Source organism: Equus asinus, chromosome 3 (assembly GCF_041296235.1).
Source record: "Equus asinus isolate D_3611 breed Donkey chromosome 3, EquAss-T2T_v2, whole genome shotgun sequence".
Lineage (NCBI taxonomy): Eukaryota > Metazoa > Chordata > Mammalia > Perissodactyla > Equidae > Equus > Equus asinus.
The window spans coordinates 54,377,707-54,405,467 of NC_091792.1; the positions used below are offsets into that span (position 1 = coordinate 54,377,707).

Sequence of the window (27,761 nt, forward strand, 5' to 3'; positions counted from 1 at the left end):
GCCTTCTACTGAGAGTTGAGGCAGTCAACTTGCCTGAGAAACCCTTTGTCTTCCTTCCCTACTTTTCTGTTTGAACTTTTATTTGGCTGCTAGGAAATGAAGTAGTTATCTTGCTACAAAGAAGCGAACTGTTAGAGAGATTTAAGAAGTGGGGTTTTTTGCATGACAGTTTTGTCCTGTCTCACTGTGAAATAGTACCAAATCCTGCTCCCCAGGAAAATAAGTATAAGTAATAATAGAAATAGTATAAATAAGTATAAATACTATATAAATAATCTGTCTAATATTTCTCATATAGAATTTGATCAAAGATTAGTCTATCAGAGGCATTGGGTAGTCACGTCTTTTATCATCTAAGTGAAAATGCACTGCTTCATTCTGATCTTTCACTTTGAAATTCTCTTAAGGAGAAAAGCAGTTTTAAGGGCTTACTTCAAGTAACAGAAGTACTTGCTTCGTATCCATATCTATCACAGCTACTCATTTATGGAGTCAAAATACTTTAGAATTGTTATCACAATAGTCCAGTAGCTCTGGCCATTTCTTAAAATTTAATGGAGAGGTCATGCTGATTTCTGTGGCTATGGAAAACTATACCCAAAGATAGTTAGGTGCTGTGACACCAAAGATAAATGGCAATACAACACTGCAGATTTTTAGCTCTGTGCCAGCCTAAGCCATTATAATATGGCTACCCTTTTGTCTTCAAGGAATTTTCCTGTTGCTAAATCACACACACTTGAAGAATTCATCCTTTTGGTTTGATACATGTGAGTTTTGAAACATTTTTTCCTCTGTATATTGTGGGATCCCTCATTTGCATTCTGAATTAAAAGGAAAAGATAGCTCTTTATCCATCATAATAACCCAAATAATTTGCCAAAGACTGTGTGTCCCTCTTAGGGCTGCCATGACTAATTGGCATCCTTGAACTTGTAGGAACTGCCAAAGTATTGTCAAATGAATCCTAAATTATTTTCGTGTGTATTTCATTGGGAGCTTGTGGTGATTATGACAGCAAATTCAGTTTCACTTACATGTTTTATTTCTCTGGTTAGCTGGTTTTGCCATATATGTCAAGTGCCAGTAAATAGGTGGATTATACATGACTCAGTGAAGTAGAAATACATTAGGTTTTTTTTTTTTACCTGCCTTGCTATACCAAAATCTTGAATATAAATTTCAGATATCTCAGTTTTCTTAGTCAACAATTGCATACTAGCTGTTTTACTCTGTTTGTAGGTTTAGCATTGTCCTTGTTTTAATCTGGAGAAGAATAGGTTGGTTATATACTAAATTTCTAAATAGTCTGTCGAGATAAATTTCTGTTTCTCATATGTCTGGGTAGCAGACAAGGCAAGGAACAAAGGCTATCAAGGCCAGTGATAAACCACAAAGTCAAGAAGGCAGATGACAGTGGGCCTCTCTCAGACTCGCAGCAACAAGTATTTGGTTGTTGGTTGATTGTGGTTTGGGGCACTTCTGCACATCCAGTTCCTCTAGCACCTTTCTTTCTTCAGACGGCTGCACTGTTCCCTGAGGCTCCTGGGGTCACTAGCAGAGAAAATATCGCCCTTCTCAAAGCTGTTGACAGACACGAATGTTAAGTTAACTAAATCTTTCAGATGGAGGCTGGGAGGAGAACATGCCTTAGAAAGAAACTCGTTTGCACGTTTATAAAATTAATGTGTTCTACTCCCCTTGCAATAGCTGATAGTTATACAGCTTCCGCTGCTCTGACTGTGTTCCTGTACACAGTAAATCAGCCCTGAGAGATGGTGGGAATCCAGGGGATTTGGGAAGGCCACCTGGAGATAGTGCAGTATTTCTGTCCCTGCTGGTCTCTGAGCAGCTGTACCAGGTCTGAGGGTGAGTCAGATCAGATCCATCCCTGAGAACCAGATGGGCACCGTATCTTTTGCCTACCTTCACGTTCCTGGAGTCTGTTCTCATAAGGGAGTGCCACATAGCACAGTGCTACAGTGTTTTATACTCTTAATAGCCTCTTTTGTATAAGTAGGGCTTTGGTTTGAAATGTTACTTTGTGTTTGTCAAAGGTAAGAGCATGTGTCAATAAGAGCTTTTATACAGATGTCTTAATGAGAGCTTTTATTCTATAGCACTCAGCTCTTTACAGACATTATGTCATTGTCCCTCGCTTTCTCCCTGATTTATAAGAAACGGGTAGGTGAGGACACTGCCATCATTCTATACTCGAGGTGAGAGGCAGCACGTGGTGAAGGGATTTCCCTGGGTTCTGGAGTGAGCCTATGGAAGGAGGGCATAGTATGACTTAGCCCTGGGTGTGTATTGCCCAGGTGATGTCTAATAAATCTGATGTCTGATATAGCTTAGTCAAAGAAAACTGCTGCAGACCAACAAAACAAAATCCCCCGAGTCTTAAGGAAAAGTTGATAACATGTAGTTGTACTTTAGACAGTGTTCAAGTCAGTACCGTGGTTAGACAGTAACTAATAGAAAAGACAAGCTGCATTGGACTTGGCAGACATTATCCCATTGTCCCCACCTTCCCCCTGCCTTGCAGGATACAGGAAGGTGGGGGCCTTGTCCTTCCCTTTAGAGGCAGACGCCTGAGGGCTTTCCCGGGTCTGGTTATTGGGCTCGTTAGGGTCCAGTATCTTCACACAAAGTTACATCCAGTCCTGGGCAAGTATTTCGCAGCAGATTGTAGGAGAAGTCTCCTGGGTCTGCTGTGACTGGTGATGATTCTGGTGAAGTGTCCCTACCCCAGGAGCAGCTCAGGACCAGAGGTGCTCGGTCCTGGAGGGCTCTGTCCCGAGCTATAGAGAGTGAACGAGCAGGTACACCGTGTGCACAGTCGTGAGTTTATTTTTTAGACAACCTAAAAAGTAATATGAAGAGAATGTAATATTGGTATAACGTTATCTATTTTCCTTTAAATATGAGCTTAAGGTACTCACTTGTACTCTAATAGCTTTGGCTTCATAATAAAGTAGAAAAAATAGAATTAATGTACAAAAACTATATCTTGGGCTCTTTTATGTATTAATTCATATATTACATTCTTGAATATGAGGGATACCTAAATGTCAACACATTGATGACTTTGCTTACTCTGGAATTTTGTGGAATTTAGTTGCCATTAGATTTCACTGAATATGAAAAAAGGAAACTAAGAGGACCTCTAGCAGTTTAAAAAAGTTGGGTTTTTTTATTGTCTCTGGTTGCTAGACAGGCACATGACGTCTTAAGTCAGTGGTGTCCTGGAGAGTTGAGTTTCTGAAACACTCTCACAGAATTGACCTAGACTGTGTATCAAGGGAAGGATGCCGTCAAGATTATTCCGTAGCCAAGGGGAAAAAAAGAAAGTCCTGGGATTTGGGGTGGTGGAGTCTGAAGATTTTACCTTCCAGATGCTCATGTGTATGTCTGAGATGTTTTTGCCCCCAGCCACATGAATATTACTTTAAAATGGTGAGTGACTTACTGTTGAAGCTAGAGTAAACAGATCAGTAATGTTTTTTGCACAGTTGGGCTGAGCGTGTATACATGAGGTACTTAGTGTGGGCACCTTTATGAACTGTTTACTGGTGAAGGTTTCCCTCTGAGTATGAGTTTTTGTGAAGAGTTCTGGTTTGGTAACAGATTACCTTGACTAAGCATTTTATTTTTTTTAATTGTACAGACCATCACGAAGGGAGATTCTCTCTGTCACCAGAGACTATTTCCTAGCAAGTTGTTGCTCTTCATTTATCAACAGTAGGTGCCATTTGGGGGAGTAAACTACAGCCATTTTACATTAAACTCCAACACAGAATTAGTTTTATAGGGAAATAAACTCAGTTGCCAAAACTTTGCTTCAAAGTTAGAACTGCTTTTCTTTCCTTGTACCTCCCCTTTCCAAACACTCCATTTTGGTTCTAACTCTTAACTCTATGTTCAAGTTTTAACAAAATTCCCTAAAGTGTTTTCTGAATTATGGTAGTCCAAATTAGATACTCTGTGAAAAGAAGAAAAGGTTGCATATTACAGTAAGTGTGAGAAATACTGTGTCCGGTACCTCTTTCCTCCAATTCGCAACGCCCTGTTGGCCCTGCCCAGCTCGTTCTGGCCCTAGGACCTTGGCACTGCCTCGCTTTCCCTGTAGGCCTTCACACAGCTGGCACCTTTCTCTCACTGGGGCCTCCACTGCCGTGTCAGCTCCTCAGACCTGTGGTTGACCCCCACTGTCTAACATGTCATCTCCTCACATTCCCGTCACTTCATAGCGCTTCCCACCTCCTGAAATGGCCTTCCTTCCATCATTTTTTTCCCTCTCTCTCCTGCCATCCCCTCTGTAGAATATAATTTTTGTAAGTATAGTGACTTAGTTTTGTTCAGTACTGTATTCCTAGCACCTAGAACAGAGTTGAGCACTGAAAAGCAATCGATGAAAGTTATTTGCATGTTCTTAGAAACTGTGGTCAAGAATTCTTGGCATCTTTTTAAACTCCTTCCCCTCCTTCACTGTTTTCCTCAGCCAGTCTCATCTGTGTGATTCACCTCCATGCTGGATGGTTTCTGTCGGCCTCTGCAGATCCACTCTTACTATGCCAGGCACTGATCTAAGTGCTTAACATATATTAGCTCATGCAGTTTTCCCAGTAATCCTCTGAGACACATGCTATTAATACCCACATCTTACACTTTACAGAGGAGAAACTGAGGCACGTGGCCATTAGGTAACTAGCCCAAGTTGCACAACTTTGCTGTGGTAAAAAAGAGATTCTTACTTGCATGCCTTTATTCATGCTGACTCTGAATTCCTTCCTCTCCCCGCTCTGCCTGTGTACCAGATAGTCTTTCCTTCCTCATCCTCACCACCTTTCAAGACGTCTCTTAGACACCTCCTCTTCCGTGAAGCCTTCTGCAGTCATTCTAGCCAGCATTCTTTTCTATTTCTCTGTTACTCCCCTTGCACCTAGAATTGCCACCACATAGTTTGTTCTTTAACTTATTCCCCAACTTGATTACTAACCTCTTGTAATCAGGACCATCCTTTAGGATTTGGCTGTCTTCTCCATATCACATAGAATAGTGTTGAGACTACAGTGATGAGGCTGTTGTTTTATTATTATGTTTTTCCATCTTTATGCATAGAATTTCTAATACATGGTCGAATTCCAAGATGTCGTCAGGTGATACAATCACTCACCTTACAAACCAACTGTTGTGTCCTAGGCTGACAGAATCAATATAGGTGTATTCGCCTAGCACTCAGCCTTGCTAGATGTTCAGTGTTTGTGGATTGACTATTAGACATTTAAAATTCTTTCAATTGATTGATTTTTATTTCAGTGTTAATTGTTCACAACCAAGAAAATATGTGTACCTTAAATTCTGTAAGTAAAGGAAAATAATGTCTTAAAAACAGAGGGAAACAGGGATGAAGTAAACACCCTTCTAATACTGGCGATCTTGATATGTAGGGAATGGGCTTGTTAAACAAAATATAGAATGTTCAGGGTTTTTATTTGGGTCAAAGAGTAATTTTAACTTTACTCTTTGAAATGATAAAATACCTGGGTGGCAGGAACCCAAACCAAGGTGAATGGCTTCTCTATGAAATGTCCCAGAGCAGTTGTTCTGAGCTCCCTTGAAGAGTCAAGTATATTGAGAAATGCGTTTTAAGCAAGAGGACTTATTCTGCGGTGAATAGTCAGGTGTTCGCTTGCTCAAGAGGACTTGCGTCCGTCTTTCATGAAAACAGTTCTCTGCTTCTCTGGTTCAGGCGGTCTGTTCTGCCCTTGATGGTTGCCTTTTGCTCCTTTCTTTCTCATCTGTGCAGAGAACACAGCTCTCAGTGTAGTCTGCCTGCAGAAACACGGTGAAGCCTCTGTCATCCCAGGCTGCCCCTCATCACACAGTGTGCAGTGGGTTTATGTTGTCAAGTGTAAAGTAATTGCGTGCTCCCAATAACACCTGATGTTACAGAGCACACGCTGTCTTCAATCTTACCTTTCAGGTGATTTCAAAACCTAGTTCTTCTAGTTCTCAGATGTCAGGCTGTAGTCAAAAGCAGCATAGAATTTTATTTCCCAAATTGTGTAATTTTTACTTGTTCTGAGCCTGACTTTTTACATGTGGTTTGATTTCAGATGGCTCTGGCACAGATTTTCTTTCCTGAAGAGGGACGGTAGAGGGAGGTCAGAAGTGGAAATAGCACATGCATTGGCTCAGTCCATGCACGATATCGGGGGGCTGCTATTTGACAGGCGTGTGATTAACAAAAGAGGCATGGTTGGGGAGAGACAGCTAAAAAGAACATGTAATAATAAAATGTGATAAGTGCTATAAAGAAAACAAACATGGTACAACAGCTAATGGGATAAACCTAGTCAGGGTCGTCCCTTCTGAAGAGACGTTAAACTGAAGGCTGATGGCATTGCCCCGAGAAAAAGAGTAAGGGAGAGAGGCTCAAGGCTCAGGAAAGCTGGCAAACCATGCACATTTTTGTTAAAGGATTGCATGGTACTGAAAACTGAGGTTCTAAGTCAGACTTCCCACGGCTCTTGCTGTTAATATGCCTCAGTACATTGCCCAGCTCCCTAAAAATCAAAATCAATTCCTAGTGAGTAGGATACAACTTAAAGTTAGACCAACCACTTCCTGATAATACAAACACAAAATATCACAATATTTTGTTTCTTTAATACTAGTATCTAATATCATCCTTTTGAACTTCAGGGGCAAATGACTAGTAAGGAAAAACCTGGAAAGGCTATCAGTTAGGGTATTTCCCACTATAGGTATGAGAAGACTCAACTAGCAGTAGATCAACTGCATGGGGTTTACTGACTTATGTAACAAGTGTGGGGTCAGGCGGTTCCAGGGTAGGTTAACACAGTGTCCCCAAAACAATCCAGGACCCAGGTTCTCCATCTTCCCGAGCTGTCATCACTGGCGTGTTATGGGTTCTCCCCTCGTGGTCATAGTAGGACGCAGCAGTTGGGGGCATGACATTGTTGATGCAGCGGTAGCCAGTGAAAGGAGAAGGGCGTTTCCTCCTGTGTGTTTCTTTAGAGCTGGGAAATTCTTATTTAGCTAGGGTACCTCACCCTCTCTCTGCCACCTCCATCCCCCCAATCTCACTGGCCAGGGCTACCAAACATGCCTCTGGCTCAACTAATCCCTGCCCAGGGGACTGAAACCATGCAAATTGACTCAAATCAGTCACCCCTGAGTTTGGGGAGGGGTCACCTTCTCTAAGCACATTGAAAGTGAACACCCATCAAAATCAGGGGAAGTTCAGCAAGGAAGCAAAAGGGAGTGGATGGGAAGAAAGAACAGGCACTGGGAAGACCAGGAGCACGGGCCTCCAGTCCACAGTATTACTGATGAGGGCTGGGTGTGGAGCTGTTACAGGATGCTCACATTTCCTACTGCATACTTAAGGATTGTCTTTTCCCAGCACTATGGGGTAAAACGGTGAGAAGCAGAAGGTTTGGTGAACCTCAGTGTTTATTTACATCATTGGCCTTACTGGTGCTTTCCACCATATCAGTGAAGTGATGCCAGGCACACGATGCCTTGACATATTTGCAATAAACCTTTTTCAAACTTAGAAATGTCTTATCATAAGATACCATAAGATAAATAAGGAAGTAGGCACAATGTATATGTATAGTTTAAAGAAGAATAATAAAACCAAGGCCTTACCTGTTTCTAGCTCCTTTGAAGCTCCCTGTGTGACCCTCCCCAGTTGCATCCACTACTCTGCCCAAGAGGTAACCACTGCCTGGAATCACTCTCTGAATCACTCTGGGTGAATCATTCTCTGACCATTCTCTTTATAGTCTGTATATGTAGGTTTCCCTAAATTTGTTTCTGAAACTTTTGTACATATCAGACTCACCTAAAAGGCTTATTAAAACATAGATTGCTGGACCCTAACCCTGAGTTTCAGATTCAGTCGGTCTGGAGTGAAGCCAAACATCTGCATTTCTAACAGTTTCTCAGGTACTGCTGATGCTGCTGGCCCAGGGACCCCCCCTTTGAGAACCACTGCCCTGGCAGTACTGGTTAGCTTTTGCCAGTTTATAAATGGAAGCATCCTGTATGTATTCTTCTGTAGCTTGCTTTTTCTAAAACTTGACATTATGTTTTTGAAATTTGGTGTGGCGATAGGGGTCGCTATGGGTCATTCATTTTCACCACTGTAGAGTATTCTGTTTCTCCTTCATCTTTACCCATAGCCCCCTGAGGGAAAAGGAAGAAAAACAGGAAGCAGATGCTAAGGCGCCAACAAAAGTAATTCCCCACCCATCAAGCATCCAGCACCAATGCCCCCTGGCTCACAGGGCTCAGGGTGCTGTTGTGCCCTTGGAAAGAAAGGTTCTGAGGTGTCGCCTCTCGTAAGAGCCTCGGCTGTCCAGGAGGTTTAGGAGGCCTGGGGTATAGCAGCAGGACCTGCAGACTACTCAGGGCCTTCTGGTATAAAGTAGACCTTGTCTCACAGTACATTGGCCTACCCTAATCGAATTAGGACAGAAGAGGATGGAACGGAAGGGAACAAACTTAATATTTGCTTAGACTGGGCTAGGCACTGTTGTTGAATAAATTGATTACAAAGGGTCAGAAGGACTAAATTTCTGAAAGTATGAAAGAAATATATTTCTTTCAAATCCTCTAAACAATCATATGTAGTATGTATTTTTATACCTGTTTATAAGAAATGTTAAGAAACTTGCCCAAAGTCATAAACCTAATACAAGACAGAGCCAGATCTTAAATCCAGGTCTGAATTACAATCAGCTCATGCTTTCACTTTACGTTGCTGCCTCCCTAGGACTATGACACCTTCCCTATCCTTGGCAATTTATCTAACCACTGAGACACCTGCCCTAAGGTGTTTGAATTTGCTCTGAAAACTGGTTCCAATTAGTGTTACCTGAACACCGAAAGTAGTTTTCATGGTTCTTTCCATATTAGTTGGAATAGATGTAGCATAAAAAGAGTGGGGTGACACATTGACACCCTGTATTCTTTGTTGGGCTTGAATGTTTAACTTGGATTTATATGCCTGACAACTGACTACACCGCCTTGTGCTTTTGTCCTGCAGGGGATTTCCAAAGAAGTCCAATAGAACTGCTAGAATAGCCTCTGATGAGGAGATTCAAGGCACAAAGGATGCTGTCATTCAAGACCTGGAACGAAAACTGCGCTTCAAGGAGGACCTCCTGAACAACGGCCAGCCGGTACTGAGAGAGATGTAGGGCCTGGAATAATAGCAAGCACATCAAAGAGCTCTTCCCTAGCTTCACTAAGACTTAGGTTTTTAAGACTGTCCACAAATTGATTTTAGTATCCCTGGATCTCAACAGTCCTGTTAGTATTATGACTTGAATCTGGGGAAAGGGAGAAGGTGGATGGCTTCCTTCTACTCAGCCTTCACTGCTTCCTTCTATTCATGATACCATTCTTGGAGTGAAGACAGCAAGTTGGAGATAAAGGAACAAGGAAGGGCTGATTTTAAGACTGGGAGTAGAACAAATGAGTAAAAGTGATGTTATAAAGAAAGAGGAACATGGGATTCCATCCGTGCTGGATGGGGGCTGGGGAGGAGGGAGAGGTGTGCTCTGGAATAATTTGTATCTGACCAGAAGCAGTGAATTGGAATTAAAGCAACAAAAAGAGGATTCTATGGCATGTACTGCTTTTACCCAAAAATATCTTTTTACTAAGGAAACCTTTGCTAAAGTCCAGTTCTATTCTACTAGACTGTTACTGGATATTGATTCAGTAATCTGAAAGACTAATGCCTGTTTTACAATCTTGTTCTAGTTTGTCAGGGCAAGACAACTAGACTCAAGAAAAAATAATTATGTTTTAAGGCTGCAGAATTGTAGAGTAGATAACTAGATCTGGTAAAAAAAAAAAAAATGTATATATAGGATGTTTTCTCCATTGGACTTCAATGTTTCCTCATCAGTTGTTAGTTTTTTTTCTACTGACCCTTTTCTTATCACATCAGAGTATTTCAAGAGGATGGGAAAAGAAAGCCTAGCAAATAAGACTTCCCAGGTAAAGGAAAGGAGCCTTTCGTGGCTTTATTATGGAATCATCACCAGAAAAATTTGTCTGTTCTTAAGTAGAAGAGAAAAAAAGGCCTTTCTGTATAAAATCTTCCTCTCAAACACCTTTTTCAGAGTTAGAAAGTTCTCTATGTTAATTGTTTTCTAGGAATTTTAATTATCAAGCATTGATAAATAAAAATGTGAGAACAGACCGTGTTTGACTGGTAAGGTGAGGAACAGAGGCAGGCTGTTGAATGCTGATTTTAATTATTAGGGTATCCTAATCTGAGTTCAGAAAGATTAAAATTCTAATGAGATCTTGTGTTAGTTATTCATTTCACCGAGAATAGAAGATTTTCACAAAGGGAAAATATTTTCTCCCTGAAATAAGTGATTGTATGTGCAAATGTACATACTCTGGAAGTTTTCCCTGGCTCTGTCAACTAAGCCTTTGAAAGATTAAAACAAATACTTATGGGAACTTTTTCAAGCCAGGTAGAGGCATCTCTCCAGTTTTTTTTTTTCTCCTCCTTTTTTGGCTAGTTGTTTATTCCTCATGGACTAAGATTCTCTTGGATAAAGTAAGACATTTATAAGCTATTATGTATGTATATTTATATTTATCTGTTTTATATATTTTTATATATAACTATATATCATTTATATTTATCTATCTGTTTAACAGTGAATGACATTCACAGTATGTTCCATAGATTTCCACATCTGAGAGTTTAAAAGGACAAGAAAAGTTAGGCTTCCCTTGGGATCCTCAGACAACTTTTTCCTCATGTTACATATTATTCTGTTACTTATTTTTGGCTTCTGTAGACAGGGCTTATATATGCACATGGCATAGTGGTTTAGAAACAAAACTGAAGTAATTTGGCTTCTAATGGTAGCAGGTGCATTCTGGTGAAGGACTAGATAGCAAATTGATATTTCTGCTTATAAGGAACAGGGTGGAAATTATTCCAGTCCTCCCTTTGACGTTGATACAGTTCTCTAAGAAAATATTAGGAAGGCTTTCAAGAGAGCAGGTATTTAAAACTCTTTGAAAATGGAATTCACTGATTTCTTAACAGACGTGAGAAAATTAATTTAAATAATAACATACTGAACTGAGACAACTCTATGCACTGGTCAGACTCCTACATCTACCCTCTCTTGTCCTCGGCCGCTTCTTTATTAATTGAAATAATTTGAACTTTGGGACTATTTGGCACTTGGCACTTGACTTGTTTCACTTCCCAGTTTCAGCTGGGACTAGAACCAACAATTACTGGAAACTGTAAATTTACCCAACATATTTTCCTGATTAGAGAGTTTCCAATAGAATTTGCATCTATATTCATAAGTTTGGACGTTTCTCTGAAATAATGTCTCTATTTTTTTTTAGATCCTGCCTTGCTAATTATTCTCTATTTTGAATCAAACACTTGTTTGTAAAATGCCCCTCATGGGGCAAATGGTCTTTGAGAGTTCTCCCTAGACCTGTAATTCTGAGGCGTTTTAGAACCAACACTCAAGAGCAGGAATCAGCCCAATAGACAGAATAAAAATGTTGGCATTTCCTTTGTATAAGAAACGCCTAGCAAAATGGTTTCGGCCAAATCCAAAGTGCTGGTTGCTAGATGCAAAAACATTACCACTTTCTTTGCCTGCTGGGCAAGCAGCCTGCCTCTGAGAAGTATCATGAATTGTGGATGTTGGCTTTGGAAAGTATCTTTCATAGTCCTTTTGCTAATCCAGCCACGTACAGTCATTCTTTGTGGATTATCATATTTGCCTGCGTTCACCTATGTTACATTCCTATGCTAAGGGCCTCGGAAATGCTCTTAGAGGTGAGACTCCCCCCAACAGCAGACAGGACCATCCCTGCCAGCTAGTCTAAAACTTCCTTTGTTAGAGTGTCGGAGCTGACTAGGCTCTTCTGGCTGTGAAAATAACACTTCCTTTAAAAAATATTTTGCTGTTTGAATATCTTTTTTTCTCCATGTTTATCATTAAGGATAAGTATGTGACGTATTTCTATGTGGTTTCTGCCTTGTTGTTTATTATATTCACCTTAAATTTGTGCTCTATCCATTGTTGGCTCTCAAGAATAGTTACCCCATCTCCCCACACTGGATTAGGCCATTAGGACCAGAAGAGGAGGTGAAAGGCAGGATGACTGAAGCCAGGGAAAGAAACAGACTCCTTTTCATACAAGTGTCTGAAGGTGGAGAGAGAATGTTACAGACAACATCAAAACTTGAGAGTTTTTTAAAAATTCTTTTTCATGAGGCAGTATATAATTGTGGTTTTTCTAATTTTGTATTTTTGTGACTTACTCTGTTTAGAGGTTAACATATGAAGAAAGAATGGCTCGTCGATTACTAGGTGCTGAGAGTGCAACTGTCTTTAATATTCAGGAGCCGGAAGAGGAAGCAGCTAATCAGGTAGGATGTTCCCCTGGACTTCTTAGACAGATACCAGTTCTTCTGTCCCCTCTCCCCATCCTCTTACGGACACTAGTCTTGGGATCAATTCTGTGGAAAGCAGAGGGCAGGTCTAAGAAAAGCAGTATTAATGTCATCGATCAACCTCATAGCTAATATTTATTTACTTATTTTTAAGATTGGCACCTGAACTAACATCTGTTGCCAATCTTTTTTTTTTTCTTTTTTTTCCTTCTTCTTCTCCCCAAAGACCCCCAGTACATAGTTGTATATTCTAGTTGTGAGCGCCTTTGGTGTGGCATGTGGGATGCTGCCTCAGCACAGCCTGATGAGCGGTGCCATGTCTGCGCCCAGGATCTGAACTGGTGAAACCCTGGGCCACCGAAGCGGAGCACATGAACTTAACCACTCGGCCACAGGACCGGCCCCACAAATATTTATTGAGCACATACTGTGTGCCAGACATTGTGTTAACTGATTGATGGAATTATTTCAGTCAGTGATATCTGTTCTTTTTATCTTCTTATTGATGAGTTTATTCTCCTTTCAAGTATCTTTGTTTTTCCTGTCCTGTGCTTTCATGCAAAATAGTGTTGTGTGGAGAAACACATTTTCACTGAAATTGTTTGAGATAGCTATGAATATTTCCCACTATATTCTTAATATCTAGTCAAAGTAAAATATCTATGTACAGAAAAGGCTATGTCTTTCTTTCCCTTCTCATATATAGTTATAAATCACTAATCAGCAAAACCTAAAACACTGGAATAAAACCCTGCTACCACCAAAAACGTCACTTCATGGATTTGATGTAAGCTGTTTTATAATCTCCACTGCTTCTGTTTGGAGTTTCCCGATGTAGTCTTGAGATTAAATAAAACAAAATAAAAAAGAAAAAGCTATTTAAAAACAGGTTGAAAGGACTGAGTAAACTCTTTCTCATGTCTTGAGAAATAGATCTGCCTTCAAAATCGAAGTTTTCCTGTTAAATATTGCTACCACAAAAATTTCACTTACAGAAAACTAGAAATCTTGCTAGATTCATATTATTTCTATTATTAGTCTTCACTTCTTTTTTTCTACCATTACAGGAAATTGAGTCTCCTCATGCTTCTGTAGGGGGTCCTCTGGATGGTCAAAAGGTTAAGCTTTTCACCTTTCTTCTCTTTCTAGTCTTTCACTGTATCTCTTTTCTTCTGTGCTTCCTTGTTTACCTGTGTATCTATCTTTACTGCTATGTATTAATTATAAATACTATGACCAGTGTCTGTTTTCATTTACTATCAGATGAGCAATTACCGCAATGTCAATTTTCTTGTCATTTATTTACAAACTTGAATTTGATTCTGTTTGAGTGGATACTCTGAACTTTAAACATGCAAAGTTTTTTATTTGTTATACCTTTCGAGGGGAAAAAGTGCTAATTCTTAAACTGATTAATTTGATAGTAATTAGATAAAACAAAACAACTTGTGTATTTTTTGCGGCTTTATACATACTGTTGTATTTCTTCCCTCAAGCCAACGACCTATTTTTCAAAGGCTGAATAACTTCTGTAAGAGAAAACCTAGTTAAAACAAACAATCTCTTATTTAATATTAAATAGAGAATATTTTATAATGGGCTGCCTTGTCTTCATTGTACTTTGTAAGTAAGAGAACTGCCAAATCCACCTTAATTATAGGATGTTGATGACTTCTTTGCTTTTATTTTTTTAATCAAAATTTTAACTGGACTGTCAATTCTCTTTTTCTTTTAAAGAGAGTAGAGAATAGTCCCTAATACCTGCAGAACTAAGGAGGAGTCCAGAGGCTATGTGGCTGAGAATTGTTATGAGTGAAAAAAAACAGGGCGCTATTTTTTCCATTATTCATTTGATAAAATGCTGTGTAATACTGCAGCTGCTTGCCACATGCACTATTAGCTTTCTAGAGAGATGCACCACCCTGCATCAGCTTTTACCATACAGAAAGCAATCAGTGTTCCATTGTGTTCTATTTTTTATGAACAGTTTAGGAATATTTTGCCTTTTTCTTTCTTCTCCCCCCCTCGCCCCAAGAGAAAAGAGAAAGAAATTCATCTTCATAGGTTTTTTTGGATGATAGGACTTGAAGACATTTTGAAATATCATATATACTTACTTCCAGATGTTTTTTGTTTTATATGGAATTGAATTGGGCTCGGACTATGTTTTTAAGCTCTAAGGTAGAAATATCACAGTCTTCTGAGTGCCTTACTGGAGAGAGGGATAAGACTCATGAGACACATTGTACCACAAGGGACTGAGGTTGCTAACATGACCTTCCCTTGTTTAATGTAGGAATATAAAGTCTCCAGCTGTGAACAGAGACTCATCAGTGAAATCGAGTACAGGCTAGAAAGGTCTCCTGTGGACGAATCAGGTGATGAAGTTCAGTATGGGGACGTGCCTGTGGAAAACGGAATGGCACCATTCTTTGAGATGAAGCTGAAACATTACAAGATCTTTGAGGGAATGCCTGTAACTTTCACATGCAGAGTGACTGGGAATCCAAAGCCAAAGGTGAGCTGAAAACATGTTTTTTTAAGAGTTATATTCTCTGAGCAAGAGTTTACTTCCATATATGGTAAGAGGAAGAGATACAGACTACCTTATAATACCCATGATGTAAAGTGTTGAAGTACTCTAAGTTCAGGGTCATCTTTAGGAGGCATTAGAAACCAAAAAGGGTGGAAAGGGGGTGGACTTGGGGTTTGCAAAATAGAATAGAATACAGTAGAATAGAATGGAGTAGAAGAGAATACAGTTGAATAATATAGAATAGAAGAATAACAGTTAAATAATCGACAAAGAGGGGCCAGCCCCATGGCCTACTGGTTAAGTTTGACACTCCACTTTGGTGGCCTGGGTTTAGTTCCTGGGCATAGACCTACACCACTCCTCAGTGGCCATGCTGTGATGGCAACCCACATACAAAATAGAGGAAGATTGGCACAGATGTTAGCTCAAGGCAAATCTTCCTCAGCAAAAAAATAAAAATAATTGACAAGGAGCTTTTCATGGACCTACATCATTTACTCATGTGATGTTATCATTGTTACTCCCACATGAATAAATGACTAAACTCAGCTCAGTGACGTTAACTTTCCCAAGGTCAGAGAGCTGATGAGTGGGTAGGCTTGAACAGGAACCTCATGCTCTGTACCAGTCAGAGAAGTAATGCTTACCACCAATTATAAAAACTTCAGATCTTTAACCTACAAAACCAAGTCTTCCTATATTTATAAAGGGGGTTGAGGGGTAGGGGGCCAACCTGTTCAGAAAGGAAAATCAGAGGAACTTCTGACACTCAAGAGGACTAGGCTGACCCAGCTGGGAGCCCTCTCCCTAGACATATGGTAATTCTGGATAAAGAGTTGCCTTGTCTTTAAAAGGACACTAGAATAACAGCTCACTAGCCAAGCAAAGCAATAAACAGGATTACACTTTTCCCTAGAACTTGGAAGAAAAGAATAAAAAAGGCATCCATTGGAAATTAAACTCCAGATTTACAGTATCACATGATACGGAGCCAAAACCTGAGAAATTCATACGAAATTTAGTCCAGGATGATTAAAATCCTTAGGTTTCTGGCAGAAGGAAGTAAAAATTGCGCTATAGAACTACAGGGAGGACAGAGGAAAAATGAGTTCACAATAAAAACTTACAAACATATAAGGAAATAAACAATGAGGAGAGTCAATAGCACAAAAAACAGGAAAATAGAAGCCCAAGTAAGGTACAATATTTAACAATCGTAAGGAGACTATAAAATAACTATTTTTAAAATGATTGAAACAATTTTAAAAGGAATAGAAACTTTAATGAAAGAACAGGACAGTACCAAAGACAAGGCAGATTTGTAAAGTAAGAAATGAAATGAAAAATATACTCATAGAAATGAAATAGAGAAACGAAAAATGAAATGAATATATACTCACTGAAATTAAAAGCTTAACTGTGGTGCGAAAGAGCTGAAATGGGAACGAGTAGAGTAGAAGGAGGGAAGGTGCTGGAGCAGCACTGAGGCTCTTCCAGTTCACCCTCCATTGCTCCAGCATTGCTCTGTCTCCACAGTAAGGGACGTTCTCCCGTCAATTCTTTCCCTACAACTGAATTCCAGTCCTATAGTTAGAGAAAGCTAGAACAAAGAAAAGAGCCTTACATTTTCAAACCCATGTACACCTTCTCATAAAGTGAGACTTTTAAAATACCGAACGCTTGTTAGAGAAACTTCTTTACCATATTCTTGGCACGATTTGGATAACTGCTGTGTATTCACAAACATGATATCAAATGCATGTATTAAAAATAAATTTGCAGCTTATTAATGAAACTCAGCAAGAAATTATACCTTGAACTTCCAAAATATTCACAAAGAGATCCCACATTGTTTTTAAAACTTATGCAAGGCTTACGATCATGGATCAAGTTCTAAGATCACTGATTCCTGTTCTCAAAGAACATTATGTCCATTTGAAAGAAGGGCTCTTGTTTTTAACTTAATTGTGCTTTTCCTAGTATAATTTTATTTTTTTTTAAAGATTTTACTTTTTCCTTTTTCTCCCCAAAGCCCCCCGGTACATAGTTGTATGTTCTTAGTTGTGGGTCCTTCTAGTTGTGGCATGTGGGATGCCGCCTCAGCATGGCTTGATGAGCGGTGCCATGTCTGCATCCAGGATTTGAACTGGCGAAACCCTGGGCCGCGGCAGCAGAGCGCGCGAACTTAACCACTCAGCCATGGGGCCAGCCCCATCTAGTATAATTTTAAATGTTTTACAGCTTTAAGAGGCTTAATTTTTTAAGAACTTTTTATTGTTAGATTTTCTTCCTTCATCCTTCCTCCCTCCTCTCCTCACTGCCATTCTTTTTCTTCCCTCTCCAGTTTATTGAAGAACTGTTATTTCTGCATGTTATATAAATTATATTGGGATTACTGAAATATGGGATGTTCATCATATTTTTTAAAATACATTTTTTAGCTTATATCTTTTTAAAATTTTTATTTATTTATTTATTCATTTTTAAAGATTGGCCTTGAGCTACCATCTGTTGCCAGTCTTCCACTTTTTTTTTCTTCTCTCCAAAGCTCCCCAGTACATAGTTGTATATTCTCGTTGTAGGTCCTTCTAGTTCTGCTATGTAGAATGCCACATTAGCATGCTTGATGAGCGGTGCTAGATCCGTGCTCAGGATCAGAACTGGCCGCTGAAGCAGAGTGCACGAACTTAACCACTCAGCCACAGGACTAGCCCCTCCCTATTCTGTTCTTGACATGCTTCTCCTAATTGAGACTTGAGAAGATTGAAAAGAATTTCTAATTCACCCTGTTTTCATTTCTTGTACCCTCCCCTTCCCTCTCCACTAACAGTCTTGGCAAAATTGTGGAACTATTTCTTAATTCTCATTTGAAAGTTGTATTCCAAGTATAAATGGAGGTGAAAAATATGATTAAAGGAAAGAATTCTGAAGAACTGGAGTAGTGGCAAGAATGCAAAAGGAAGAAATTGTATACTAATTATAGCTTCTTTGTTCCATCAGAAAAAAATCAAAGAAGAGTATATAATTATGAGGTATCATGTTTTATATAATTTAATTTTTAGAACTGAAAATTATTAGTCTAGTTGATTAATTTTTAGCTTCTGGCGATTAACAACATAGTTTCTGTAAATTTAGAGCTAACTGAAAAACGGGTTGGAAAAGTTACAGCAGTCAGATCCTGATATTTCATGCACTTATTTAGTGCTATGTGATTCTAGCCTTTTCCTGTCTTAGAAATGGAAGTTTCAAAAAGATTGTTTTCAGATTCAAAGGCTTTGACAGAGAGTTGAATTTGAATGCCGGTTGTGGTCTCAATTACATATTGATTTACATTAAAGAAGAAGTTCATTTTAATAAGTAGATTTCTTCTGTTAGGAATCAGTTAGGAATGCTTTTGGCTGCAAGGAACAAAACTGACAACAAAGAACTTGCTCTGACTTAAAAATGGGGGATTCATTTTCTTCCCTAACAGTAAGCCTGGAGGTGGGTTGCTGCAGGCAGTAATTCAGCATCTCATTCATGTTAGGGCTGCTAGCACTGTGATTCATCGTGAGTGATGGCCCCATCTTTCAACTATGTAGTTCATAAACAAAATCAAAAATAATAACTAATTCATCAGAGATCCATGGACAAGTGATTTTGTTTAAAGGTGAGAGAAGGAAAGAGGACCTATAGAAGAGGTAGTTTGACAAGTTTAAAAATTTTTATTTAGTCAAGGTTTATTTTTACTTTATTCTTCACATTTAATTTTCTATCAACCCAAGTTAAAGTATTATTTGAAAATTATTAGATGTTTAAATGCCACTGCATTTTCTTTAACATAGTGAGGAGAGCCGACAGACTTCCACCCTTTGATCCTCTGCTCCTTGGCCCAGAATGAAAGCAGCAGAGGTCCACCCACCACCCTCCCTTAACTGCTGCTTCCCTCCTCACCATGCTCCTTTGTTTGTCTAACACATTCAGTAGAATGATCAGAGTTTGGGGTCTGTTTTTGTTCTCTAAAATAACCTTTTTACCCTTACTTATAAGTAATACATTTTAATTGCCAGTACATTTGAAAATAAAAAGAAGCAAAAAGAAAAACGCCTGTAATGCCACCTGAGAAATAATCAACATTCTATATAAATCCCTCCATATAAATAATACATGAATGTAAATACCTACTCATATACATATTTTAAAAATAAAAAGAGGATATATAATTATTAAGAACTCAAATACAATTGTTACTTACTTTTTTCACTTAAAAGTCAATTTCCTATTCAGGTGTTGTGTTTAACATTTTAATGTGAAAACTCAGATCAGCTCTGTGGACCACAGTGTCACTATTATTGGTCCCCCAAATAGAGTAGGACTACATACATCCTTAATCTTTCATCTTTGTTTCCTTTCACAGATCTATTGGTTTAAAGATGGAAAGCAGATCTCTCCAAAGAATGATCACTACACCATTCAAAGAGATCTTGACGGGACCTGCTCTCTCCATACCACAGCCTCCACCCTAGACGATGACGGGAATTACACCATCATGGCTGCAAACCCTCAGGTAAAGAAGGGTGTGGGGTCTGGCTTCAGTTGTGTGTATAGTGCTTATGGGCATTTATTTGGACAGAGGAACTATTTAATTAAAAGGTAGAATTCTTCTTTGACTTGAAACTATTTTCCCAAATTCTACATCCATCTTGCTTTCAGAGGATAGAAAACTTCTTTGTTTCCTGAGTACTTATTTATTCCATCAGGTCTGCTTCTTCGTGAATAATTCTGGTGAAGATGTGCATTCCTTCCACAAATATTGAGGGCTTAGTATGTACTCCTCTTATGAGGGTGATGGGGTTCCAGTGGTAAACCGGACAAAGTCTTGAGACAGAAAATAAGCCAGTAAACAAATACACAAATAATATTGTTTCTGATAGGATTAAGTTCTATGAAAAAAAAAGGAGAAAGGCATAGTGAGTAGCATGTATATGCTGTAGTAGAAAAACTCAAAAAAGTAGAATATTTAAAATAAATAGATGCACACTTACTTAATTCAATGGAATTTAAGAAGTGTATAAGCATAGACAAATTTTGATAGTGCCTATGCGTTCAGGATTTTTTGTTTGTTTCCATCCAAATGTTTTCTCTTAGATTTTGAGGGTCAAAAAATCAATTGACTACTTAGAATTTAATAAGCAGCTACTGGATATTATGTTCCCAGTTCAAGCCTACAAATTCTTTTTTATTGAGTATCTTGTACATTTTAGGCACTATGCTGGGTATGAAGGACACACACAAAAAGGAAGTGATTTTGTACCTTAAGAGCTTGATGTGTGACAGTATAATTTTACAAAGTCTACAGAAGTCATGTAAATAACATGCTCTTTTAAAAGAAAAGGAAGCTAAAATTAACAGTCCAGAAGTCATCTTTTTAAAATCTCTGATCTATTTATATCATCCTGTATTTCATTATTTATTTTGAAGGAAATATTGTGTTAGAAAATGATACAAATAATTGTAGCAAAGCTTATAAACTTTTACAAGTTTGTACAATGTTTATCCTATTCTAATATTACATTTTCATGTAAAAATATATTTCTGCAATAATACTAAGATTAGAATGAAACACAGATTATCCACAAATCAAGTTGTGTTAAAGCACAGCAAACTCTTCATTGTCAATGAACAGTTTCTGTATTAATGCACTTTCTCGAGGTTCCAATTTTTCAATCAATGAATGCATGACCATCACCTTGAAAAATAGTCAAAATCACAGCCTTTACTAAAAAGTTATATTTTAATGCTTACTTGTGTTCATGTTTGGTATACTTGAAGGAACAAAAGTGGAACTAGCTTTTTTTCTTACTGTATTCTCACTGTTTCCTTGACTGTCATTAATAAATTTCAATTTTCAGTTTTCTGCCTATTAAAAAAATAGTGGAGGGACCAGCCTGGTGGCATAGTGGTTAAGTTCATGCTCTCTTTTTCCATGGTCCAGGGTTCGCTGGTTCAGATCCCAGGTGTGGACCTATACCTACCTACCACTTACCGAGCCATGCTGTAGCAGGCATCCACCTATGAAAAAAAATAGAGGAAGATTGGCACAGATGTTACCTCATGGCCAATCTTCCTTAGCAAAAAGAGGAGGATTGGTGGTGAGCGTTAGCTCAGGGCTGATCTTCCTAAAAAAAAAGAAATGGAGAACTCAACAAAATCCCAAATTATTCCTCTTTCCCCTAGAAAGGCTGGGATAGATTATGGAGACAAAATTAACCGTGTTCCTTAAGCCCTCACCAGTACCAGGATCCTGCTGTTAATTTTGAGGCATTTTTCCTAGCGAATGTTTTGAACTGTTATTGGAGTAAGCAGTTTTATACAACAAAAGAAAATAAATGTGAAACTGCAATTATGAGTTTGCTTTCATCTTCTTCAAATTATACTAATGTGTTTTTCCATGTGGAAAAGTTCTAAATGGGGAAGGACTTACTGCTCATGGCCAGTGGCGGTGTGGAGAGTTGAAGACACCTAGCCAGCCTCAGGGGTTAGGAGTCTCTGAGCATTTAAACTATTGACAAACGATGATGAAGTCATTAGACAAAGGCAGGCTGCCGAAGATCCCCCTTGTAAACTTAGCAAAGGAGGAAGGGAAAGAAATCAAAAGAAAGAAATGACAGAGCAAAGACAGACCAGAACCGTAGAGCAATACTGACGCTGAGAAGCCTAGATGGTTAAGTTCAGGGGTGAAGAGCATGAACTTTGGCATCAGGCAGTTCTGAGTTGGAGTTCTGGCTCTGCCACTCACGACCTATCTTATCTTTAGCAAGTCACTTAACCTCTCTGTGCCTCTTTCCTCTTCTATGAAATGAGAACAACAATATGGATTTAAATAATGCATGTGAAGCACTCAGTTTGCCTGGCATATAATATGCTTTTAATAAATGCTGGTAATTATTATTAATTCAAAGACGCTAATAATCCTGTCTTAGAGCAGCAGCCCAAAGAGTTGGCAGAAGCCTGTGGAATCGGGATGGAAAGGCTCAGGTCTGTTTCTAGGTATTCCGCTCCCACAGTACTGTTAGAGAGTTAGCAAGTCAGTTTGGGATAGAATTTCTACCCAACACGTTGCTGCTGTGTGGTCTTCTGACCTCCTGGCTTTTCCTTTTTACCACCCCCATGGGAAAGGAGTTAGGCAGCAGATGTGGCCATGCCACAACTGCCACAGCTGTGGGCTTGGGTGGAGGGAGCTGTGAAGTAGAGAACAGGCCACACCCACAGCACAGCTGACACGAGCCACACATGAAGCTGGGAAGCTGCTCTGCTCCCAGTGCACTCAGGGCCAAGAGAAGACCCGAAAGGGAGCAGTCACTGCCCTCATTCCAGGCCCCAGTGAATTCTGCTGCTTCACCAAATCCAAGGCTAGGCCCATGGTTAACTCTTTCTGGTTCTTTGCCTCTGCCCTTTGAAGAGAAGACAAAGAAATGAGAAGTGGACCAGTTTCCGTCAGGTAGCCAAGAGCCTAGCCCTTCTAACAGAATGTCCCATCCCACCTCTCGTTAAAGCAAACAGTCATATGACTGCTCTGGGTCTATCAGAGGAAGCAAAAGATTCAAAGAACCCAGAGGTCCCAGTAACCAGAGCAGTTCCCGATACCTAGAATTCCAGCTGACTCTCAAGGTTAGGATCCACCCAATATTCTTGTTAAAGAAAGAGAGTGGCGGGGCTGGCCCCGTGGCCGAGCGGTTAAGTTCGCGCGCTCCACTGCAGGCAGCCCAGTGTTTCGTTAGTTCGAATCCTGGGCGCGGACATGGCACTGCTCATCAGACCACGCTGAGGCAGCGTCCCACATGCCACAACTAGAAGAACCCACAACGAAGAATACACAACTATGTACCGGGGGAGCTTTGGGGAGAAAAAGGAAAAAATAAAATCTTTAAAAAAAAAAAAAAAGAAAGAGAGTGGGACTGAAAGTCTCTTTTTTCTACCTAAATGACCAAAGGCCTGCAGAGAGGTGAAAGAGAATCTGAGGAAATCCTAAAAGTGGGCATCTAGGTCTCAAATTGAACTTGTGAGAGAATTTTGATATTTACGGCACTTGGTAGTAGTTGCTGTTCCAAGTTTCTGAGCATGCTGCCTGGTTGATTTTAATTTAAGAGTAAAACTCCTTTTTACACTGGGGTCTTCAGTAGCAGGTATGTCCAACTACACCAGGTTTTGTGAGTCATCACCTAAAAATTGGAATGAACTTAACTACCCATTAGAAAAACAAAGTGGTATTTAAACCATGACGAGTGGCAGGCCATTTATCTACCTAACCCTTGGCATAGGTTATCATTTGTTGCTGTAGGAAAACCATAAAAGAAATGCTTAACACTCCCATAATCCCAACTTTACAATATCCTTTATTGTATATTAAAGTATTTTGCCATTCTTGTAATGTGTGAATTAAAACATGATTTAAAAGAAGCACGACATGAGTAGGCTCATAAAAAAATTCCAAAAGTGAAAGCCAAATTTTTCAAGACATAATTAATCCCAAAAGCATAACATGTAGTCAACAGTGAACCAAAATTGACTCCACACGTCCTTGATGCCCTGTGGTTACCTTACATTTTTTTCACATTTTAAAAGTATTTGGGTTTGAAAGGGAGACAACTCCATCCATTTTTTTTCTGGTACTTGTAGCCTACATGATGCGAAATGACCAAGGGAAAGAGGAAAGGCTGGAGTGGAAAAACTAGTTCAGTAATGAAACACAGACGGCAGAGCTTTCCTGAGCAGTGGAAAATAATTACAGAAAGCAGCCAAGAGAAAGGGTGAGAACCAAGGAAAGAGGAAAATACTCAAGTTCAGCAGAATATTTTATAGAATATTTTTCCACCTGGGTTAATCTTTTGGGAATAAGAAACACGTGGGATATTGTTGACTGCACCCAAATTCCACTTCGGGTAGAACACAGGGCCCTAAACCTGCGCCGGACTGCGTTATCATGCTCAGCGTGTGCCGCTCGGGCAGCTCGTGAGAGACCAAAGCAATCACATAGTTTAGTGAAATAATGAGTGATGGTGCAGGGTTACACCAAACAGAATGCCAAAATGAGGATCACAAATATAGTTTATTTTAGACTCTAATCCTATCTTTAAGACACAACTGAATCTAAACACGAATGTTTTACTCTGTTTTGTTGTGTTGCTAGGCTACGCTGTACTGCGCTTGGATTTTGGAATGGCTGCTTTGCAGTTTGATGTTTCCTTAAATTGTATTATGTATACAAGTGGCAAGCTTTCACAAAGACCTGTGTGCCACAAGTTCAATTTCATACGCTAGGAAATATAAATGTTACTTCCATATTCTATAAATAATTGGCCTTTCATGAGGCATCAAATAATCTTTACAAGCTGGATGTTTAATACAGAATCGCTTTAAGAATTCAAACTTATTACTTGTGCTATATAGCTTTAAACTCTGTGGACTTGTTTGGAATAGAAAAATAACACACAGCTGAGTTAAATTTAAAAAGTTGGTTTCTTGATTGTGTTTTGTTTTAGCATTATAAGGTTTCCTGGCTCATTTCAAACTTCACTTTAAACATTCACTTACATTGTTACTTCATGTGTTAATAATAAAGCAGATAGAAAAGAGAAAGATAAAAGCAAATACAACAGCAGCATTCATGTGCATCAGAGCCTACTAATTATGATGATTATTAGGGTTAACTGGCACGTTAGTATGATTAAAATTATTTAATGCTCATTTTGTATGATTTTCCTCATAAATAAGACATTTAGACTTAAAAACCTAAACTTTCAGTTGTACACGTTGGAGGCATCTTTTCAAAAATGCTTCACTGAAATCTGGATTTTTTTTTTTCAAACAAAAATGTCAAAATTCTACAACTTGTTAGTGTGGATGCTAAGTGCTTCTCGTCATTTATTGATTAGTAATATATTTAGCCAATAACACTATATTATGAAACTGATACTTCTTCCTCCTGCAGACCATGCCTTTCTCCTTTATGTTCAGAAGTAAAGGATGATGTAGGAGTAAAAAGGTGAAAAATGGTAACATATTCCTCTTTCCGAAATTTCAGAAGTTAAGGAAATATTCTGTGGTGATAATTGTGCATATGGTTCTAAGCAGTAGCAGTAAAAATCTTGAGAATGTTGTAGAAATGTGTAGTCTTTACAGAGTAGTACACCAACCTGTTTACCCTATTTTTGGAGCGGGGAGAGGGAGGTAGGGTTTATCCTAAGCATAGTCAAATGGTTAGAGTTGAGTAGAACATCTTTCATCTTATACCTCAAATGCAGCCATCGCACAAACACACACATTGAATATACCTGTGTGCTTGGCACCTTTCCTGCACTCGCCTAAGTTAGAAAGGTTGATCTACTCTCCACATATTCTGCTTCCTGTGCCAAGAGTATTTCGTTTTTCTTTTGGAGTGAATTATATCCTAATAACAAAAAAAGAAAAGAAAAATAAATGCCATTACATATGAAAAAAAATAGTGTTTAACAAAACAATTCTAAGGGATGCTTCATATTCATCTGGTTGTTATTATATTATACCCATATTCCGTGCTATAATCATTTAACATTTTGAGCATTTACTGTGTGCAAAACACAACACCAAGTACTTTACACCTTTTAACTCATTTAATCTCCATAAGAACCCATGCAGGATTAACTATATGACCCTATTTTACAGAGGAAGAAACTTTTATTTAGGAGTTATGTTACTTGCCTCAAGTCACTCAGCTGTAAGGGAAAGAACTGGTTTACAAACAGACTGACTCCAGAGCTAAGGAGTGTCATACAAAGGTGTCTGGGGCTCCTCCCAATATTAGGAGCATTGAGGGGCAGGAGCATTGGTTAAAAGAGGTATTTGAAGGAATCAAGAAAGGAGGTATGGGCCGGCCCCGTGGCCGAGTGGTTAAGTTCGCGAGTTCTACTGGTTCACTGGTTCGGATCCACCCGTCAGGCACCACTCGTCAGGCCACATTGAGGCAGCGTCCCACATGCCACAACTAGAAGGACCCACAACTAAAATATACAACTATATACTGGGGGGATTTGGGGAGAAAAAGCAGAAAAAAAAAAAAAGAAGATTGGCAACAGTTGTTAGCTCAGGTGCCAATCTTTAAAAAAAGAAGAAGAAAGAAAGGAGGTATGAGGGGCCAGCCCAGTGGTGTAGTGGTTAAGGCCATGCTTTCCGCTTTGGTGGTCTGGGGTTTGCCAGTTAGGATCCCGGGCGTGGACCTATGCACCACTCATCAAGTCATGCTGTGGCAGCGTCCCACATACAAAATAGAGGAAGATTGGCATAGATGTTAGCTCAGGGCCAATCTTCCTCACCAAAAAAAACAAGGAGGTAAGAGCATACCTCAAGCAAAGTATTATCCCCTTGGGAAATTTTACTGAAGTCAGCCAAGCCACTTGGACCCCTAAAAATCATCTTGATGCATGTCTATGCGTATATAATGTCTCAGACCCACAGTAACACAATACTAGCAATGATGAATTTACTAATGATAATTTATGACAAGTACTATTTGATATTTAGAAGATCATCTAAGGTTATATCATTTAATCTTCATAACATCCTTGTGAGATGGATATAGTGCCCCAGTTTTTACAGAAGAAACAAAGGCTTGAACAAATTCAGTGATTTGCCCAAAGTTTTAGGAAAGTTAAAACTCAAATCCAGTTTAGAGAAATTTTTTTTAAGCAACCAGTATCTGCTTCCCCAAATTCAAGGTTGAAGGTTGAATTTAACATATCTCTTTCTAACTACATAAATGATTAGTTAATATTAACTTCCCTTGTGGACCCTCTGGGTTTTATACTACAAGGAAAAATCTATCCAAATTATACAAATCTATTTTAGTCTGTCCAAATTCAAATTATTTGTTGAAGCAGCAAAGCAAATAGTCAGGAAACCATATCCCATTATCAGTACAGTTGAAGCTATTTGTGTCAAACAAAACATAGACTACCTTGCCCTCAAGCTCCAAAAACAATCATGGATCTTACATGTTCTTATGTTAAAGCCTCTACTGGGATGCATCAGTTGGATAATTTATAATGGGGGTCTTCTAAGCAAGTCACATCTTGATTTCTACAGCAGGGATAGATTGGGTGGAAGCAGTAAATGAAATTTTCAGATTTCAAGCTAGCTTGGGGAATCCTAAGTGTTTGCCAAGAGCTCAGCATGAGAGAACTTATATCATGTGACCTGAACTTTTAGATACAATTAATCTAAGTTAGAAATAATTCCCCTTCATAATGTTATACTTCATGTCCTTGGGAATTTTCAGGAAAGGCAGTGTTTTAACTGTGACCTCGATAGCAAATATTGTGACTGCTAGAGGAAGTTATACATCTGATGGTATAAGACTCCTTGAGTGTGTTTCTTTACTACTACCTCTTTCTATTTGGTAATTCCTAACTCTTCCTGTCTGTATTACATACTATCTGCATTCTCTTTTCTGGGTGATTATGGTCCTACAGAGTTCCAGGCTTTAGGGAGACCTGGAGAGCCCCACTGACTGAATTCCTGCCCTACACTGAATCCTGCTGGGGTTTTTTTTCTCTATATTCCCTCCACCAGTGTCCTCTCCCTCACCCCAGTCCATTCTCAGTTGGAACTCAGAAAGCAGTTCTTCAAAACAAACAGAACACCTCTGCTTCTGTTACCTGTCTATATTGGCAACCTGGAATGAAAATGGGAGTCAGTGGTAAATTTTATTT

The 27,761-nt window shown here is 39.1% G+C and overlaps 2 protein-coding genes across 18 annotated transcripts in view; one reads left to right on the forward strand and one right to left on the reverse strand.

Annotated features, from left to right (window-relative positions):
* PALLD (palladin, cytoskeletal associated protein) overlaps nucleotides 1-27,761 on the forward strand; it is a 383,115-nt gene that overhangs the window by 341,978 nt on the left and 13,376 nt on the right. For 6 of the 12 annotated variants that reach the window (XM_070505038.1, XM_070505037.1, XM_070505040.1 and 3 more), the window contains 5 exons: nucleotides 9,084-9,219; nucleotides 12,378-12,476; nucleotides 13,568-13,618; nucleotides 14,797-15,018; nucleotides 19,433-19,582. In XM_070505038.1, coding sequence (XP_070361139.1) covers nucleotides 9,084-9,219; nucleotides 12,378-12,476; nucleotides 13,568-13,618; nucleotides 14,797-15,018; nucleotides 19,433-19,582 — 658 coding nt within the window. The remainder of the gene's footprint in view (nucleotides 1-9,083; nucleotides 9,220-12,377; nucleotides 12,477-13,567; nucleotides 13,619-14,796; nucleotides 15,019-19,432; nucleotides 19,583-27,761) is intronic. The other 6 variants (XM_070505039.1, XM_044766969.2, XM_070505041.1 and 3 more) reach the window with 1 other exon arrangement.
* CBR4 (carbonyl reductase 4) overlaps nucleotides 5,291-27,761 on the reverse strand; it is an 83,108-nt gene continuing 60,637 nt past the window's right edge. The window contains exons 5-6 of one of the 6 annotated variants that reach the window (XM_044766974.2): nucleotides 16,437-16,607; nucleotides 12,413-12,566 (exon numbers count right to left, since the gene is read on the reverse strand). In XM_044766974.2, the coding sequence (XP_044622909.2) occupies nucleotides 16,450-16,607 (158 nt within the window). In that variant the 3' untranslated portion in view covers nucleotides 12,413-12,566; nucleotides 16,437-16,449. Of the gene's footprint in view, nucleotides 5,802-12,412; nucleotides 12,567-16,436; nucleotides 16,608-19,702; nucleotides 19,959-25,348; nucleotides 25,466-27,761 lie in introns of those variants that run through there. The other 5 variants (XM_044766978.2, XM_070505052.1, XM_070505050.1 and 2 more) reach the window with 5 other exon arrangements.